Source organism: Ramularia collo-cygni (assembly GCF_900074925.1).
Source record: "Ramularia collo-cygni strain URUG2 genome assembly, contig: RCC_scaffold11, whole genome shotgun sequence".
Taxonomy (NCBI): domain Eukaryota; kingdom Fungi; phylum Ascomycota; class Dothideomycetes; order Mycosphaerellales; family Mycosphaerellaceae; genus Ramularia; species Ramularia collo-cygni.
This window is the reverse complement of record NW_019716265.1, coordinates 355,310-370,020: the sequence shown is the minus strand read 5'-3', so window position 1 is coordinate 370,020 and position 14,711 is coordinate 355,310. Positions and strand designations below refer to the sequence as shown.

At 51.4% G+C, this 14,711-nt stretch overlaps 8 protein-coding genes; 4 read left to right on the top strand and 4 right to left on the bottom strand.

Annotated features, from left to right (window-relative positions):
* Window positions 1–95: 95 nt before the first annotated feature.
* RCC_07227 (uncharacterized protein) lies at window positions 96–1,979 on the bottom strand (the record flags this gene model as incomplete). XM_023772485.1 has 3 exons in its annotated part: window positions 96–872; window positions 923–1,759; window positions 1,815–1,979. 3 exons carry the CDS (start codon window positions 1,977–1,979, stop codon window positions 96–98), a joined length of 1,779 nt encoding a protein of 592 aa, XP_023628253.1.
* A 1,440-nt stretch (window positions 1,980–3,419) lies between these two features.
* On the top strand, window positions 3,420–4,540 carry RCC_07226 (related to arsenic resistance protein ArsH; the record flags this gene model as incomplete). XM_023772484.1 has 3 exons in its annotated part: window positions 3,420–3,724; window positions 3,777–3,975; window positions 4,031–4,540. The coding sequence occupies 3 exons, from the start codon at window positions 3,420–3,422 to the stop codon at window positions 4,538–4,540; spliced, it is 1,014 nt and encodes a 337-aa protein (XP_023628252.1).
* Window positions 4,541–5,125: 585 nt separating this feature from the next.
* On the top strand, window positions 5,126–6,207 carry RCC_07225 (related to hydroxyquinol-1,2-dioxygenase; the record flags this gene model as incomplete). XM_023772483.1 has 2 exons in its annotated part: window positions 5,126–5,418; window positions 5,493–6,207. 2 exons carry the CDS (start codon window positions 5,126–5,128, stop codon window positions 6,205–6,207), a joined length of 1,008 nt encoding a protein of 335 aa, XP_023628251.1.
* Window positions 6,208–6,408: 201 nt separating this feature from the next.
* RCC_07224 (probable aminopeptidase P, cytoplasmic) lies at window positions 6,409–8,250 on the bottom strand (the record flags this gene model as incomplete). The annotated part of the gene is made up of 1 exon (XM_023772482.1): window positions 6,409–8,250. One exon carries the CDS (start codon window positions 8,248–8,250, stop codon window positions 6,409–6,411), a length of 1,842 nt encoding a protein of 613 aa, XP_023628250.1.
* A 480-nt stretch (window positions 8,251–8,730) lies between these two features.
* RCC_07223 (related to Arginine biosynthesis bifunctional protein ArgJ, mitochondrial) lies at window positions 8,731–10,278 on the top strand (the record flags this gene model as incomplete). Its single annotated transcript, XM_023772481.1, has 1 exon — window positions 8,731–10,278. The coding sequence occupies one exon, from the start codon at window positions 8,731–8,733 to the stop codon at window positions 10,276–10,278; it is 1,548 nt and encodes a 515-aa protein (XP_023628249.1).
* A 353-nt stretch (window positions 10,279–10,631) lies between these two features.
* On the bottom strand, window positions 10,632–11,729 carry RCC_07222 (uncharacterized protein; the record flags this gene model as incomplete). Its single annotated transcript, XM_023772480.1, has 1 exon — window positions 10,632–11,729. The coding sequence occupies one exon, from the start codon at window positions 11,727–11,729 to the stop codon at window positions 10,632–10,634; it is 1,098 nt and encodes a 365-aa protein (XP_023628248.1).
* Window positions 11,730–11,966: 237 nt separating this feature from the next.
* RCC_07221 (uncharacterized protein) lies at window positions 11,967–13,496 on the top strand (the record flags this gene model as incomplete). The annotated part of the gene is made up of 1 exon (XM_023772479.1): window positions 11,967–13,496. One exon carries the CDS (start codon window positions 11,967–11,969, stop codon window positions 13,494–13,496), a length of 1,530 nt encoding a protein of 509 aa, XP_023628247.1.
* A 937-nt stretch (window positions 13,497–14,433) lies between these two features.
* RCC_07220 (uncharacterized protein) overlaps window positions 14,434–14,711 on the bottom strand; it is a gene marked incomplete at both ends in the record, with an annotated part of 2,428 nt that continues 2,150 nt past the window's right edge. Inside the window, one exon of the mRNA XM_023772478.1 lies at window positions 14,434–14,703. Coding sequence (XP_023628246.1) covers window positions 14,434–14,703 — 270 coding nt within the window.

Sequence of the window (14,711 nt, the reverse complement as noted above, 5' to 3'; positions counted from 1 at the left end):
ATCTTATCCCATCCCATCCTATCCTTCCAATCCGTTACAATGCTGGGCATGTCGCCACGGGATATTGTACAGCAAACTTGATGCCCGGCTAGCCGCTACACGCTACCGCCAGTCGAAGCAGGTTGTGTCTGGTTTGCCAAAGGAGCCTGTGCCCCAGCCATGATAGCGGTCTGATCTCCGCTAGGCCGTGAACTATCGGAACGGGGCCTGTTATTCAACGCGCAGCGATAGTCAAAGGCCTTCGCTTCCGATACTGCATAGTAGTCCACGACTTCATCATCACTCTCAGAGTCGGATACAACACCTCTGCTGATGGCGCCTCTCAGTCGATGTTTTTTCGCTTCAAGATGCATTCGGCCACCCCGGCCACGGCGTAGGCGACAAACTGGCTTTTCGAAACGTCTGGCACACGTGTCGTCGTCTCCGTAATATGTATCCATCGGGTACAGTGGCGACGGCACTGAATAATTGAAACGATACTCCTCCTCCGCACCTGCTAGAGCGTCCTGCTCTGGAGGTTGCGTGTCCGGCATTTCCACGTCACCATCGCGATCCTGCGAGCTTCTAGATGCCGGCGGCGTCGGGTAGCCAGGCACGTGGGACATGAGCGAAGCCCACTTGTTTGCCTGTTCGGGTACATCTGCTGGCGGCGTGAGAGGATGCCAGGTCAGGTCTTCCCACTGGTTGTTCCACCGTTTGTGCTGATCCTTTCGGCTCTCAATTGTGTGGTTCACAAGCGCTTCACTCTCCGCCTGCATGTCAGCCAGAGAGTTGAGATCATTCTCGGGAGCATTGCCACCGCCGATCGAGCGACTGAGTCGGAGTGTTGGGCGTTGTTGACTGCCGCCTGAACGGTTTGCTTTGATGAGGGGCTAAGAGTTGTCAGCAAGCCATTACACACGCACTTCATGGGTAAGCATACCTTTTGATTGACCAGCAGCTCCTCGTCCTCTCCCTTCTCCCCAATGATTTGCTTGGTGATCTTGACTTCTTTCAGTGCCTGCCGCTGGTCAAATATCTTCCTGGTGTTTTCGAGAGCAGCCTTGTTCTTTTCCTCTCGGAGTCTAGTCATTTCCACCAGCGAGCGGCCTTGTTCAAGCTCCCATCGCAGCTTCTTGAGCTTTTCAACAACTTGAGCATCTCTGCCACGAGTCTTGCGGGTTTGCCTCACTTCACGACGACGGAAGCATACATACGGGTCAGCCTCATCCGCTTCTGATGTTGCATCCAAGACTCGGACTTTGATACTTGGCATCATCGGACGGTCGCCCTTTCGGCCAGCCCAATACTCGTACACCGTGCTCAAAAACCATTGCGCATCAGAAGAAAGTGGCTCATCTTCATCGCAGGCTCTCTGCATCTCATCGAGAGTCAAAAGAGGAGCACTGCCTAGGTTGGCAAAGGGCTGCTCTCGCTTGCTAACCTCTTCGAAGAAATTCATAATCTCTTCAAAGGTGTCTTCGGAGCACTGTTTCGACTTGTCTTTGAGCGGCTGCCCGTTGACATCCTTGCCTTCGTTGAGCTGTGCGAGGAATGCAGCGTCATCTTCGTTCATGCAATACGCAACACCAGTGCAATCTTCAAGCGTCGAGCTGAAACGAATATATGTCGAGGGCTCGGTGAAGACCTTGGGGTATAACTCATCAAATTTCACATCCGTCGCCCGAACAGCATCGGGCGTTGGAATGTAACTTTGATGCGCATTTGCGCCGAGTGCAGTGGCATTGTTGGCATTAATCACGGCTTGCAGATGGACTTCCTATGGGAGGGTTAGTGAGATGTCAAGCAAGAAGGTGAGTGAGGGCGCAACATACGACTTCTTCACCTTTCTCGACACCCGTCTCAAGCTGAGGTATTTGTCGAGAGGCTTCATCATCAAGCGTCTCGTCAATATCATGCTCGCGTGTTATACGCAAGCCCTGTTTGGTGTTGAGTTTGCGTTGGCGGACATGGCGAGCATTACTTCTAGTCGCGGACATTTGGTGTGAATGCCTCAGGCCCCCGAACTTCCGCCGTTGGCGCGCGTCAGAAATCTCTTCACAACAGTGAGAGCGATGCGACAGAATCGCCCCAAATCAGCCCCAGAACATCAGAAAAATTGGATAGCCGAAAGCGCCGGGTGCAGTTTGGTAGTTTTGAAGAATTTCAGTAATTGATTCGATGGCCGTGTTGGAAATACGCGATGGGTTCTGCGTCGTTTCTCCTGGGAGGTGGAGTGGTGTTGTCGCCGGATGTCGGCGGCTTCGATGACACCTTTCTTTCCACTCGCTAGCGAATCACAAACCCTAATTTGGGGGACGGAAGTTGCTTTGGGTTTCGTGACTTTCTTGGCTGGGCGCTCTTACTTGCTTTTCTACCTCCTAAGTTACCATCTCAGGTAAGTTGAGAAAAGACCGTTCCATGGAACCTTCAAGTTTTCCAATGATACCAGGTAATCTTTTGATGGTGCTCTCTGTGCAAGCGCCGGGTTATTACATGTGAAGCGGCAGAAAATTCCATGACAACGACCGTCCCGTCTCATCGTTCTTTCGGCTTAATCCTGAATAGCTTCAATCCTTCGTTTCGTGTCATGGTCTTTTAAGAAACGGTGAAACTGAAGGTTGTCGCCTTGAGCGATGAATGACGGGATCAGAAACATCACCTTATCCTATTTACATCAACGATAATTCATCCGACGCGCACATTACACTCTCTGCGGGATGCATCACTAATCACCACTACCCGTTCGCGAGCGTGGTGATTAATTTATCGCCAGGGAACCCGATAAACTTGGACTTTGCCGTCCTTCGCTCCGGAGCCATTACGAGATGTACATGCTACTGTTGTTGTTGTGAATACCATAAGCTAGCAGCTAGAAAGTACATACAATGCATGAGATCAAACACGACGAGGAGTGAGCTTCGATGGCGACAAAGTCTTGCATCACCGTCGCAAGATTGCAAGTCCAGATAAATGGCTAGAACGACGACTAAGCGACGACATGTGCTTTAATGATGTCGTTGTTATCTATCTCATATCAAGCAAAGAGTATTCTACATTGAGCACCAAATATCTCGCCTCAGGCATCCACAACACCGAGATGTCATTGGCAGGATTTGATTGGTGAAATCAATCAATCAATAACAGAAACAGAAACCACGACTCGCCTAGCGATTGCTTTTCATCTACATGATGATATTGACAAGATATTTGTCCAATTCACACCGAGACCTAGCTTCTTTCCCTCGTCAGCTTCTTTTGTCGATTCCTAAACAAGGCAACAGCTCTACTTGATGCAGAGCTGCAGTTCCGTTGCTCGGCTCCTGAGACGTTTCCCGTCGAAACACTTTGCTGTCCTTGACATTGGCCTTCAACAAAACATTACACTTTTGATCAATAACCAACCACTTCAGCGCTTTCGAACAGACGCCATCCGGGCCATGGCGACTCAAGCCGAAAAAGTCGTCCATGAAGATTTGAACAACACCGAAGTTTTGCGAAAAACCGTCGCTCTACCTCCTGATCCGGCCTATTTCRAAACATCATTGGCCATTCCCGAAAGTGAAGATGACAAGAGTATACGGGAAAGACTTCGGCCATTCCTTCTTCCCAATGAGATTGCCAAGAACGATTGGGTATCGAAGCTGGAGCTTAGTACAGCAATCAAAATGGCCGATGCTGATCTGGAGAGAACTTCCGGGGACAGACTGAAGGTTATGGTTTTGTATGGAAGCATGCGAAGTCGGTACGTTGCGTTGAGACATCGAGTGGGAGAAATGTTTACTAATGTTCCCAAGATCATACTCTCGTCTATTAGCCTTCGAGTGTGCGCGGATTCTCTTTCGTCTAGGCTGTGATGTCCGTGTCTTCAACCCAGAGGGTCTGCCAGTCAAAGACGATGTTCAGCACAACCATGAAAAGGTTCAGGAGCTACGAGAGTTGAGCAAGTGGAGTGATGGACACATCTGGGTTTCGCCCGAACAGCATGGCAATCTTGTACGTTTGACAAACTTGGTTGACTTGATCGCTGTTGAACTGAGTGCGACAATAGACGGCCGTGTTCAAGAATCAAATCGACTGGATTCCGCTGAGTACTGGATCTGTACGCCCAACTCAAGGTCGAACCCTCGCCATCGCACAAGTCTCTGGAGGATCTCAATCATTCAACACCGTCAACTCTCTACGTATGCTAGGGAGGTGGATGAGAATGTTCACGATTCCCAACCAGAGCTCCGTCCCGAAAGCATACACACAATTCACGGATGCCATTGATCCTGCAAATGTTGAGGCATGCGCAGAAGCCGAGGGTGGCAGTCGATTGATGCCTTCTGGAAACCGCGAGAGGCTAGTCGACTGTATGGAAGAATTCGTCAAGTATACCATTATCATGAGGCAGCACTTTGATCTCTTCAATGATCGACACAGCGAACGGATGGAACGGCAGGCGAAAGCGGACAAGGAAGAAGCGAAAAAGGCTGCTGAAAAGGCAGGTGAAGAGGGCAATGCAAAAACTATTGCAAGTGCTGGGATTGTGAACGATGTTGATGTCGGAGGCATTTAAGAGCAAGGGGATGTGAATTCAAAATGTCTAGTTGGCCCTCAAGCACAAACCTGAATGATCATGATGAGATGATGTGCTGACCATTAGATAAGGTTCATTTTCAAGCATGTGACAATGACACTTCAAGTGAGGGACAATGTGCCAAGCAAGCAGCAGCGGAAGAGCCATTATCCATCCGGAAGAACATTCCGCAACAGCCGCAATTCGGAGCTCCCCAAACACTCCACTCGTCCTTTGTGCTCGCGATACACGCCTACCCCGCAGCCACCAAAGACGTTCGACTCGGCGTGTCTGACCACTCCTCCCGGCAATTATGCYTTACTATGAACCGTCCAATGCTCACGCCCGCAGGGCCATGTCTTCGCCGATGGAACTGCCGTCGACTACTCTAGGTACAAGTCAAGGTGGGCCAGCAAAAAGAGTTAATAAAGCGCAAAGCCCTTGTCTCATCTTTTCATCATCTCTCGCCTCTGTGATTGTTATTCCTCATTACAACCGTCAACCTCATCACAGAACCGCTACAGAAAAAGAGTCTTTTGACACAACAACCCTCGCCACAGCTCCATACCTACATTTTCACACACAATGTCGTCAGCAGGAGGACCACCACCAGCACAAAAGGGCTCCGGCCGGCAATACGATCCCACCTTCACGGAAAAAGTCATTGGAACATGCGGTCCCAAAACCAGCCCTCGAATGATGCAAATCTTCTCGGGACTCGTCCGACACATTCACGACTTCTCGCGTGAAGTAGATCTTACTCCGGAGGAATGGCTAGCTGGGGTGAAATTCCTGAATGAGACTGGAAAGATTTGGGCAGAGTCTGGTGGGAAGAGGAATGAGATGCATAGGTTATCGGATATTGTTGGTCTTGAATCGTAAGTACACATGACAAAAAGCAAATAATAATACCTTCCCCTCCCAGACAGCATAGCTAAACAAAAACAACCAGCCTCGTCACCGAAATCGCAAACTACGTCCAAATCGACGACCCAAACTACCTCCCCACCTCGGCCGCAATCCTCGGACCCTTCTGGTCCCCCAATGCCCCCTGGAGACAACTCGGCGACTCCATAATCCAAGACGAGCCGAAAAACGGCATCGTCACCTACATGCATGGCATCATCCGCGACATGCAAACCCACAAACCCATCCCCGACACAACTTTCGATCTCTGGCAAGCTTCCAGCAACGGCAAATACGACTTCCAAGACCCCGAGAATCAATCCGATAACAACCTACGCGGGAAATTCAAGACGGATGAGAATGGTGAATATAGACTTTATTGTCTCCGTCCTACAGCCTACTCCCTTCCTCAAGATGGTCCGTCCTGGGAACTCCTCTCCGCACTCGACCGCCACCCGATGCGACCCGCTCACATCCACCTCATGGTCACAAAGGAAGGATACAAACCTTGYGTCACACAAATCTATCCCAAAGATGACCCTTRGCTGGCAACCGATACCGTCTTCGCCGTCAAGGATGATTTGGTTGTCGACTTTACTCCTTTTGATRATAGTAAGCTTCCGGCGGGCGTGAAGCCTCATCAGGGACCTGGTGGGCCTGTCACGAGGGAGTTGGAATTGGATATTGTGTTGGCACCAAAGAGCACGCATTTGAGCAGTGCGGGTGTCAACTTGGATGGACCAGTTGAGCAGAAGAATTAGGGTCGAGGTTGTGGGGGAGAGGTTATATATTTCGCCGTTCTTGCATTAGCGGCGCTTGGGAATCTTCCATGTTGAATTTAGCGGGTCGGGTTGTGAATCAATGAGGTTGTCGAAACAATGCATCGACTCACTCTCCATCTCATCTGAGTGATGTTTGACAAGGTCGTTCAGAGTTCATGTTGCAGCGGACTTGGCTGCTCTTCAATACGGTTGACATTCCCTTTCTAACCACTTCAGACTCCGCTCGTCCTTCAGCAGAGGCTTGGTCTTCTCCAACACTTCCTCATGATACGCATTCAGCCATGCGACCTCCTCGGTCGTCAATAATTGGACGTCTACCAACTTTCTGCACATCGGAACCATCGTAACGTGCTCGAAGCCAAAGTAAGGCTTGTCGCCAAATCGATACTTTGTCTTCCTCTCCTGAACCATGATTACATTCTCAATCCGAATGCCGAAGTTGTCGTCTTCGTAGTAACCTGGCTCGTTGGATATCACGTTACCAACCGAGAGAGGCACTTCTGAATATTGTATCCGCGTTCCAATGCCAATGGGTCCTTCGTGTACGTTGAGGAACGAGCCAACACCATGGCCGGTGCCGTGGCGGTACTCCAGTCCGTATTGCCATAGGTATTGGCGTGCGAGTGTGTCGAGCGCAAAGCCAGACGTGCCCTTGGGAAATACAGCAAGTTCAAGAGCGATGTGACCTTTTAGTACAAGCGTGTACGCCTCCTGCTCTTGGGCTGTGGGCGTTCCAAAGTGGAGTGTGCGGGTCGTGTCCGTTGTACCGTCCAGATATTGTGCGCCGGAGTCGCAGAGATACACCTTCTCGGGGTCAATGATACTGCAGTTGCCGGGTTCCGGTTTGTAGTGGATAATGGCCGCGTTTGGACCCGTGGAGGAGATGGTGTCGAATGAGAGACCGACAAACTTATCGTGCTTGCTGCGTATTGACTCTAGTTTGTCTGCGCCTTGGACCTCATCGATCTTGGACTTCTTGACGATCAGTTCCTCCTCCAGCCATGAAAAGTACTCTATCAAAGCGGCACCGTCGCGAATATGGCAGTTTCGCATTCCTTCTAGCTCGGTGGAGTTCTTGATGGCTTTGGCATCGGCAATGGGAGAGCGAATCTCATCGACTGTGTCTTCTCCGCCAAGGGCGTGAGAAAGCGCCCACGACCCTGTGTTGGAGATCAGGTACTTGCGTTTAGGTGCGCCACTGCCGTTTGCCTCGGAGTTGGAAGAAGCCATGGCAGCAATTTCGGAGAATATGCTCTCATATGGACGAATCTCGACGCCCAGCAGGTGGGCTTTTGCGTTGTCCGGGAGCTTGCTTTCGTCGATGTAGAGTGTGGTTGTAGTAGGCGTGACGACAGCATATGAGAAGAAGACTGGGTTGTATGGAATGTCGTTGCCGCGCAAGTTGAAGAGCCATGCCACCTCATCCAGCATGCTCACCACGAACGCTGCAGCTTTCTTCTTCTCCAGCTCCTTCCGTAGCTCTTCGATCTTTTCTTGGAATTTCTTGCCGGCATACTCCATTCCCAGTACTCTGACCTGCTCATTTGGTCTGGCTGGCTTCTGTTTGCCCCAGACCTGATCAACCAAATTCTCCGCCAGAGCCACCAGATTTTTGCCACCCTTCTTCTTGATCTTCTCGGCCAGCTTCCTGCCCTCGGGAGCTGTGATGGTGGTTGGATCTACACCAACAGTCTTGCCGCCCTCGGCTTGCTCTACCGTCCACTCCTGCCACGTTGGAACATCTTGTAGGCCTTGTTTGAGCAGCGTCCAGTTGGAATCGAGCTGTTGGCCGGCCTGATTAAAGTACCGGCCATCTGTTGCCAACGCTGCCTTCTCCGTCGACACAATGGCCGTGCCTGCAGATCCCGTAAAGCCTGRTWTGAACTCGCGGCGCGCATCGGTTGGTGCAATGTACTCTGAAGAGTGGGCATCTCCCGACGGAACAATGTAGATGTCCACCTTGTTCTTCTTCATCAGCTGCCGCAGCGCTGCGAGCCGCTCAGTGGTGTTGACTGCTTCCATCTCGGATGGTTTGACGAATCGGCGAGCGGTGGTCGAGAAGCTGCGTAGGAAGCGGAACATGAGCTATCCAGATAACAAGTGACGCAGAAGAGGAGCTCTATTCCGTCCGGGGCTTTTTGGAGAATCTGGTCCTGAAAGTAGAATCCGCTGCTGGGCGGGATCTGCAACGTTTCTCGCCTGCGATACCTCTCTAGCAATCACCGACAAGCTCCAAAAGACAAGCAGATGGTCGACACAGAATTGATGGAAGCGTTCGTTCGACGTTCGGTTCCGGTGGGGCAGAGCACGGGCCGGCAAAGGCGAAACGCGTCGCGGTACCCATTCTATTTTCTCCGTATTCGACTAACTTAGACATCACCATTGGAGTTGGACACCTCCATGACTGCCATCACATTAACATCAGCATAAGGTACTCTGTGCTCAAGTCTTGCATTTGCAAAACACCATCCATCTGCCGTACATCGGCAGCGCCTCGAAAACATGGCGCCAAAGAATCTGAGCATGAGGCGGATCTTTGCAGCAGCAATTCAGATCCGTTCATACTCCGCGCCAGCAGAACGCTCCATTCCAGCCGCCAAACAGAAGTACGTCCCGACATCTGGCACATATCCAAAAGGATTCCTCGCCGGCAGCGCATTCGCTGGAGTCAAAGCAAGCAACACCAAATATGATGACCTGGCTCTCATCGTGTCCGAAGTACCATGTCCCGGAGCAGCTGTCTTCACGAGGAACATGTTCAGGGCCGCGCCTGTCAAGGTCTCTGGCGATATTTTGAGACTCCAACAGAACAAAAATATCCGCGGCGTTGTTATCAACTCAGGGTGCGCCAATGCTGTGACGGGAAAGCTGGGCCTGGAGCACGCCGAGGCCATGTCTCGAGCTACTGACAAGCTCTTTGGGGCTGACGATGCTTCTCTTCCGGAAACATTGGTCATGAGCACCGGAGTCATTGGTCAGCGCCTGCCGATTGATCGCATCACATCCGCCATTCCAAAGTTGCATGCTTCTCTGGGTTCCACCCATGAGCACTGGCTAGGTGCTGCACAGGCCATCTGCACAACGGATACGTTCCCCAAACTGATGTCTCGTACTTTCACACTGCCATCCCACCCCGAGACCACATACAGCATTGCAGGCATGACCAAAGGCGCTGGAATGATCCATCCCAACATGGCTACTCTTCTGGCCACAGTCTGCACGGACGCTGCGATCGATCCCGACACCCTTGCCAAGCTTCTCAGACATCACACTCAAACCTCGTTCAACTCCATCTCCATAGACGGAGACACCAGCACAAACGATACCTTGGCATGTTTCGCCAATGGCGCCGCAACCCCAGAAGGTGTCCAGCCAATGGCCTACGATTCTCAAAATGTCAACGGGAAATCAGACGACCTCAGAGTCTTCGAACAAGTCTTCTCCACCTTCCTCAAAGACCTTGCCAAACTCGTAGTCAGAGACGGTGAAGGCGCCACCAAGTTCGTCACAATTCGTGTCCGTAGCGATGTGAGCTTCGTAACAGCGAAGCGCGTCGCCGTGAGCATCGCCCGCTCCGCACTCGTCAAGACCGCCCTCTACGGCAAAGACGCCAACTGGGGCCGAATTCTCTGCGCCATTGGCTACGCTCCAGGTCTCATGTCATCTTTCGAACTCGACGCCGATGCACTTAAAATTGGCGAGCAGGTCAAACTTGATAGGAAACTTGCGCGCATGGGCAAAGGGTCGGGGAGGCAAGATGCAAGCGAGAACAAGCGTCGTGCTCCGGTAGTGAATAGCCGAACAAGCGTCTCATTCATCCCTTCGGATGGTAGCAAGGAGCTGAAACTATTGGTTTGTGGTGAGCCGGAAGCTGTGGATGAGGTTCGCGCCAAGGAGATTCTTGAGATGGAGGATCTGGAGATTTTGGTTAGGTTGGAGGATGGAACCCCTCGTGGTGATGGGCCTGTGCGTAGCGTCAGAGAGGCGGTATTCTGGACTTGTGACTTTAGTCATGAGTACGTCACCATTAATGGCGATTACAGGACGTAGGAGAAGAGGCCTGGAGGAGAAACTGTTGCAAATAGACATGGGTAGTTGATCGGAACTGTTGTATATCTTATGATTATATTCGTGACTTCGTCTATCATTTACATTGCGCAAGCGAAAGCCAGTCGCTGTGGAAAGAACCACGTTGATTATGTATTCTGTTGTGGGCATTCTCGCATACCCACTGTACATGTTGTTTAGCCTCCTTTGGCCTTTGGAAGTAATTATGGCGTGAATGTGGCGGACCTTGTTGTCGTTGACTTCGACTCGACCCGCATGATTGCACGGCGACCAATGGCGTGGTATTTACTCCAGCATCTTGTTCATGGTGTGGTATACTCTGCGCTGCCTCTGCTTCACCCCTTCCCAATAGCAGGTCCAAACATGTCATCCGCCTCACGGGCATTCTTATGCTTCTCCATCTTCCTCTTCTTAGCTTCGTCCTGTGAGTCGCCATCCTCCGCACCACTCCTCTTCATCGCAGCGTGGCTTTTGATCAGATCCTTGGTACTCGGATCTCTGCATGCCTCTAGCTTCGCCTCCAGCGCGATGCGAACGTCTTTGGTAATGATGTTCTCCGGACGGAACGCACCCATCATATCTGCACATTCTTGAATGGTTGAGAGGATCCTCGGACGCATTTGCGCGTCTGTCGGGAGCTTGCTGTCAAGATAGAAATGCAGCAGCGGTTCGTCAGCAAGCTGCAGTGCCGCGAGGAGAATCTGCGAGGGTGTGTACAGGAAGTAGACGTCCGTAGTAGAGGCAGGGGTGTCCAAAGTGTTGCGGGCGACGTGGTATGCCTGATTGATGCGGTCCACGATGTGTTTCTTCTCCACGGCACGTCCATCTCCCGGTGTCCTCCACGCACTACCTCCACCGGGTTCCTTCAATGCCTTGAGGCCTTGTATATTATCATCCACCATGTTCAACAACTCCATCAATGTCCCCTTCAATCCCCGAAAGGGCTGTCGGACGTCCAGGGTGAAGCGCAATGCTTGCATGACCTTATATTCTGGCGCCAGTACTGCCTCACGGACCGCGCTGATTTGCCCGCAGAATTTGGACAGCGTGATGTGGAATGCTTCGGTCTTGGATGCGAGAAACATGACGGTCTTGTAGATCTCCTTGGGTGGGTAGGTCATGCAGCTGTTGGAGAGGTAGAAGCGCTTGAGATATTGAATCGCCGTCGTCTTGATGTTGACCGGCCATCTGATGTGGGTGGTCGTCTTGCGGATGATGTCGACATAGCTCTCCACTAGCTTCAGCTCTTCCTCCGCCGTGAGATAGGAGTCTTCAGCGCCATTTGGGTCATATTGTCGAGCGCGTTGGATCGCGAGCGCGTGCGTTTCGTGGCGACGGGCGGCGAGTTGTTCTGGCGCGAAAGACCAGAAGCGGAACTGCGACGATGCGCGGTAGAGATCGTCTTCGCTGAGGTGCGACGTCCCCGTGCTCATGTTGCAGAGAGCGAGAAGTAGCAATGATGGGAGTTCCAATGGTTGTTCAAGGGTGGGGAAGTTTGAAGCTTGTTGATGATCGACGAAACACCTTCTTTCATGTGCGAGGTGACTTTCCTTCACTTCACTTCACTTCACTTCACTTCACTCCACTCCATCGCGATCTCCATCAAGCATGGACCTGGTTTGGTGAGTCGACATTTCTTTGWAGCACTCAATCCACGTCGGAAATTCACGATGCCTATATCACTGCTTCCTCCCGAGATTCTTTCCGGCATCTTCACCTTTTTATCGGACTCAGATGTCTTCTCTGGTCGACTCAGCTGCAGGCATCTCGAGAATGCCTCGTTTGCTCACTTTGGGAAGCGTTTCTTTCGCAAGAAGGGCTATTTGATCACAACGCCTAGTTTGAACGTTCTTCAAGAAATTGCGGCACATCCAGAGCTCAGAAAGTATCCCCAGCATGTGTGGTTCAATCCGGACTGCTATACTTTCGCGCGACCGGCATGTGTCCCTCAGAAGTTTGGTGGTGGCATGAATATAGACTCCGCGGAAGATTCAGATGTGTCGGAGACAGAGAGCTCGCATGTTGTCGCTCCCACCAATAAGCTGAGTGGAAAGCAGTACGCCGCTTATCAAGATTGCGTACGCGACCACGGCACACTTCTCCGTGGGAGCCGGTTGACAGTGGAGCTCACCAAGGCATTCCGGAATCTGCCCAACCTTCAGACTTTAGGCATGCGGCGGAGTGAGGATTACAGTCCGTACGGCTGGACAATACTCGAGAAGGCTATTGGAGAGGATCCTCGTGTACTCGGTCCGATACCCGGAATCCACCCATATACACTCTCAGACTCAACCTACCTGCTCATCGCCCTTCTTAATGCCCTTGCCGCTTCCAATGTGAAGATACAGCGTCTATATACTGACGCTGTGGAGGTCGACAACATCAAATTCGATGATCTGACATCTGAAACTCTGGAGGCTGCTTGTTCCTCCATCCTGTACATCGAATTAAATGTAGTGAAAGCCTGGATCAGGTATCGAGTCCCCGGTCCTCACCTTAGCTTTCGCACAGACTATGAACCTGGCTCTGGTCTTGCTCGCCTGCTCGCGGCCACTCCAAAACTCAGGGAACTAGGCTTACAGATCTTCCGCGATAGAAAGCAATCCCACCTTGTTCCGCCCAGAGCTCGAGATCCCAGCAGCTGGAGAGAAAGTTATCCGTTCCTAGCTCTGTCATGCATCTCAAGCCACACAACATTCGCCTTTCTCACCCGTATCAAACTGGAGAAGGTGACGTCCACCTCCCTCCTACTGCAATCGCTCTTCGAACCCTGCGCAACCAAGTTAACAAGCATCAAAATGCGTGACATCCGTCTACTGTCCTCGGATGTAAAGACTGAACCTCGGCCTTGGGGTACACTGTTCTCCTGGCTGGCAGAGTTCTGTCCGAACCTCGACTACATTCTCTTCTACCACATCCTACATGACGACGGTGGAGTGAGCTTCACACCCGACCCACCACTTGCCAATTTYGATGAGACCGAAGAGATCAGTTTCTTAATCGATCATGTGCCGCCTTCACATGGTGGTCAAGCGGTGTTTTCAAAGTACGAGCATCTCAACATGGAGGTTAGTGGTAGGGAAGAGGTCGCGAGAAGGCTCAAGGATGTGGTGGAGAGACACTTCTACCACAAACCACTATTCAGCTATGCCATGGATGAAGCATTGTGGCATACTGATACTTCGGATGAGGACTGRTGAATGATGTATGTATGAGTTGGGAATGACCCAGTGATATCACGCAGCACAACGGCTTCCAAGGTCATGGGCCAATTGTTGCTWCCCCTCGGAATGAGTGGAAACCTCTTCCGTATTTGGAAGTACAACATACGAATCATTTCCAAGAGAACACCACAATCTCAGCAATGTCCTTCCACCATTTCCTCGAAGATCACACGAACCACACAATCTTCATAACAGCATCAACATCAGCAACGAACACCAGAACCATCCATCAAGGTCTCGCAATGCAAGCTCAGAATAGCTACGGTCGAGGAATTGGAAGACATTGCCAATCACCCTTTTACGCCGCGGACCTTCTCAGCTTTGTCGCTAGGATACCTATGGGAAGCATAGAGACCAGCCTGTTGCCTCAAATGATGGCAGCTGCGGAGTTGGCTGGGGTGGATGTGCGACAGTCGCGTGCAATGGTGGAGAAAGGTCCAGATGGAGTTCCAAGGGGACTGGCTGGGACCTAGCGTAGGCGTGGCCTTGCTTGCATACAAAGATGTGCCTGTGCAGTGCTCAGTGCCTCCATGTCGTTTCCTTTTTTTAACGATAATAGAGAAGCAATGTTGGACACACTTCGTCATTCATCTTACAAGTTGCATCCACACTCAAGTCAAAAAGKATCAAACCCACGAGAGAGCATCACTTCAACCCAATGGTATACAGCTCTATCGACAATCATTAGACCTTTTGACCACAAACATCTCCCACTCGTAATCTTCACACTCAGGCATCATCAGCCATCGCAAAATAGGTATCCCAGAGCAAGCAAGCAAGCCATGCATTTTTTTCCGCTAAAAGTGCAAGTACGCAGACAGAAACAGCAAAACGTCCACTCGCGGTTCTCTTACCCATCATCCAGTAGCATACAATCATCCTGGTTTACAGCCGTATCCTTCGTGGGCTTTCTTTACGCAGCAATGGGGTCTGCTGCTGGAGCGGGAGCCTCAACCTTCGATTGCAAGTCTTTGAGAGAGGCGAGTTCATCCTCGAGGACCTTGGCCTTCTTAATAGCCTCGTCGCGCTCCGCGGTGGCTTGTTCGGACTTGGTCTTGAATTCTTCGAGAGACTTGGCCTTCTTAACAGCCTCATCACGCTCGGCAGCAGCCTGTTCGGCCTTGGTTTTGAACTCCTCGAGAGACTTTGCCTTCTTAATAGCCTCGTCGCGCTCGGCGGCAGCCTGTTCGG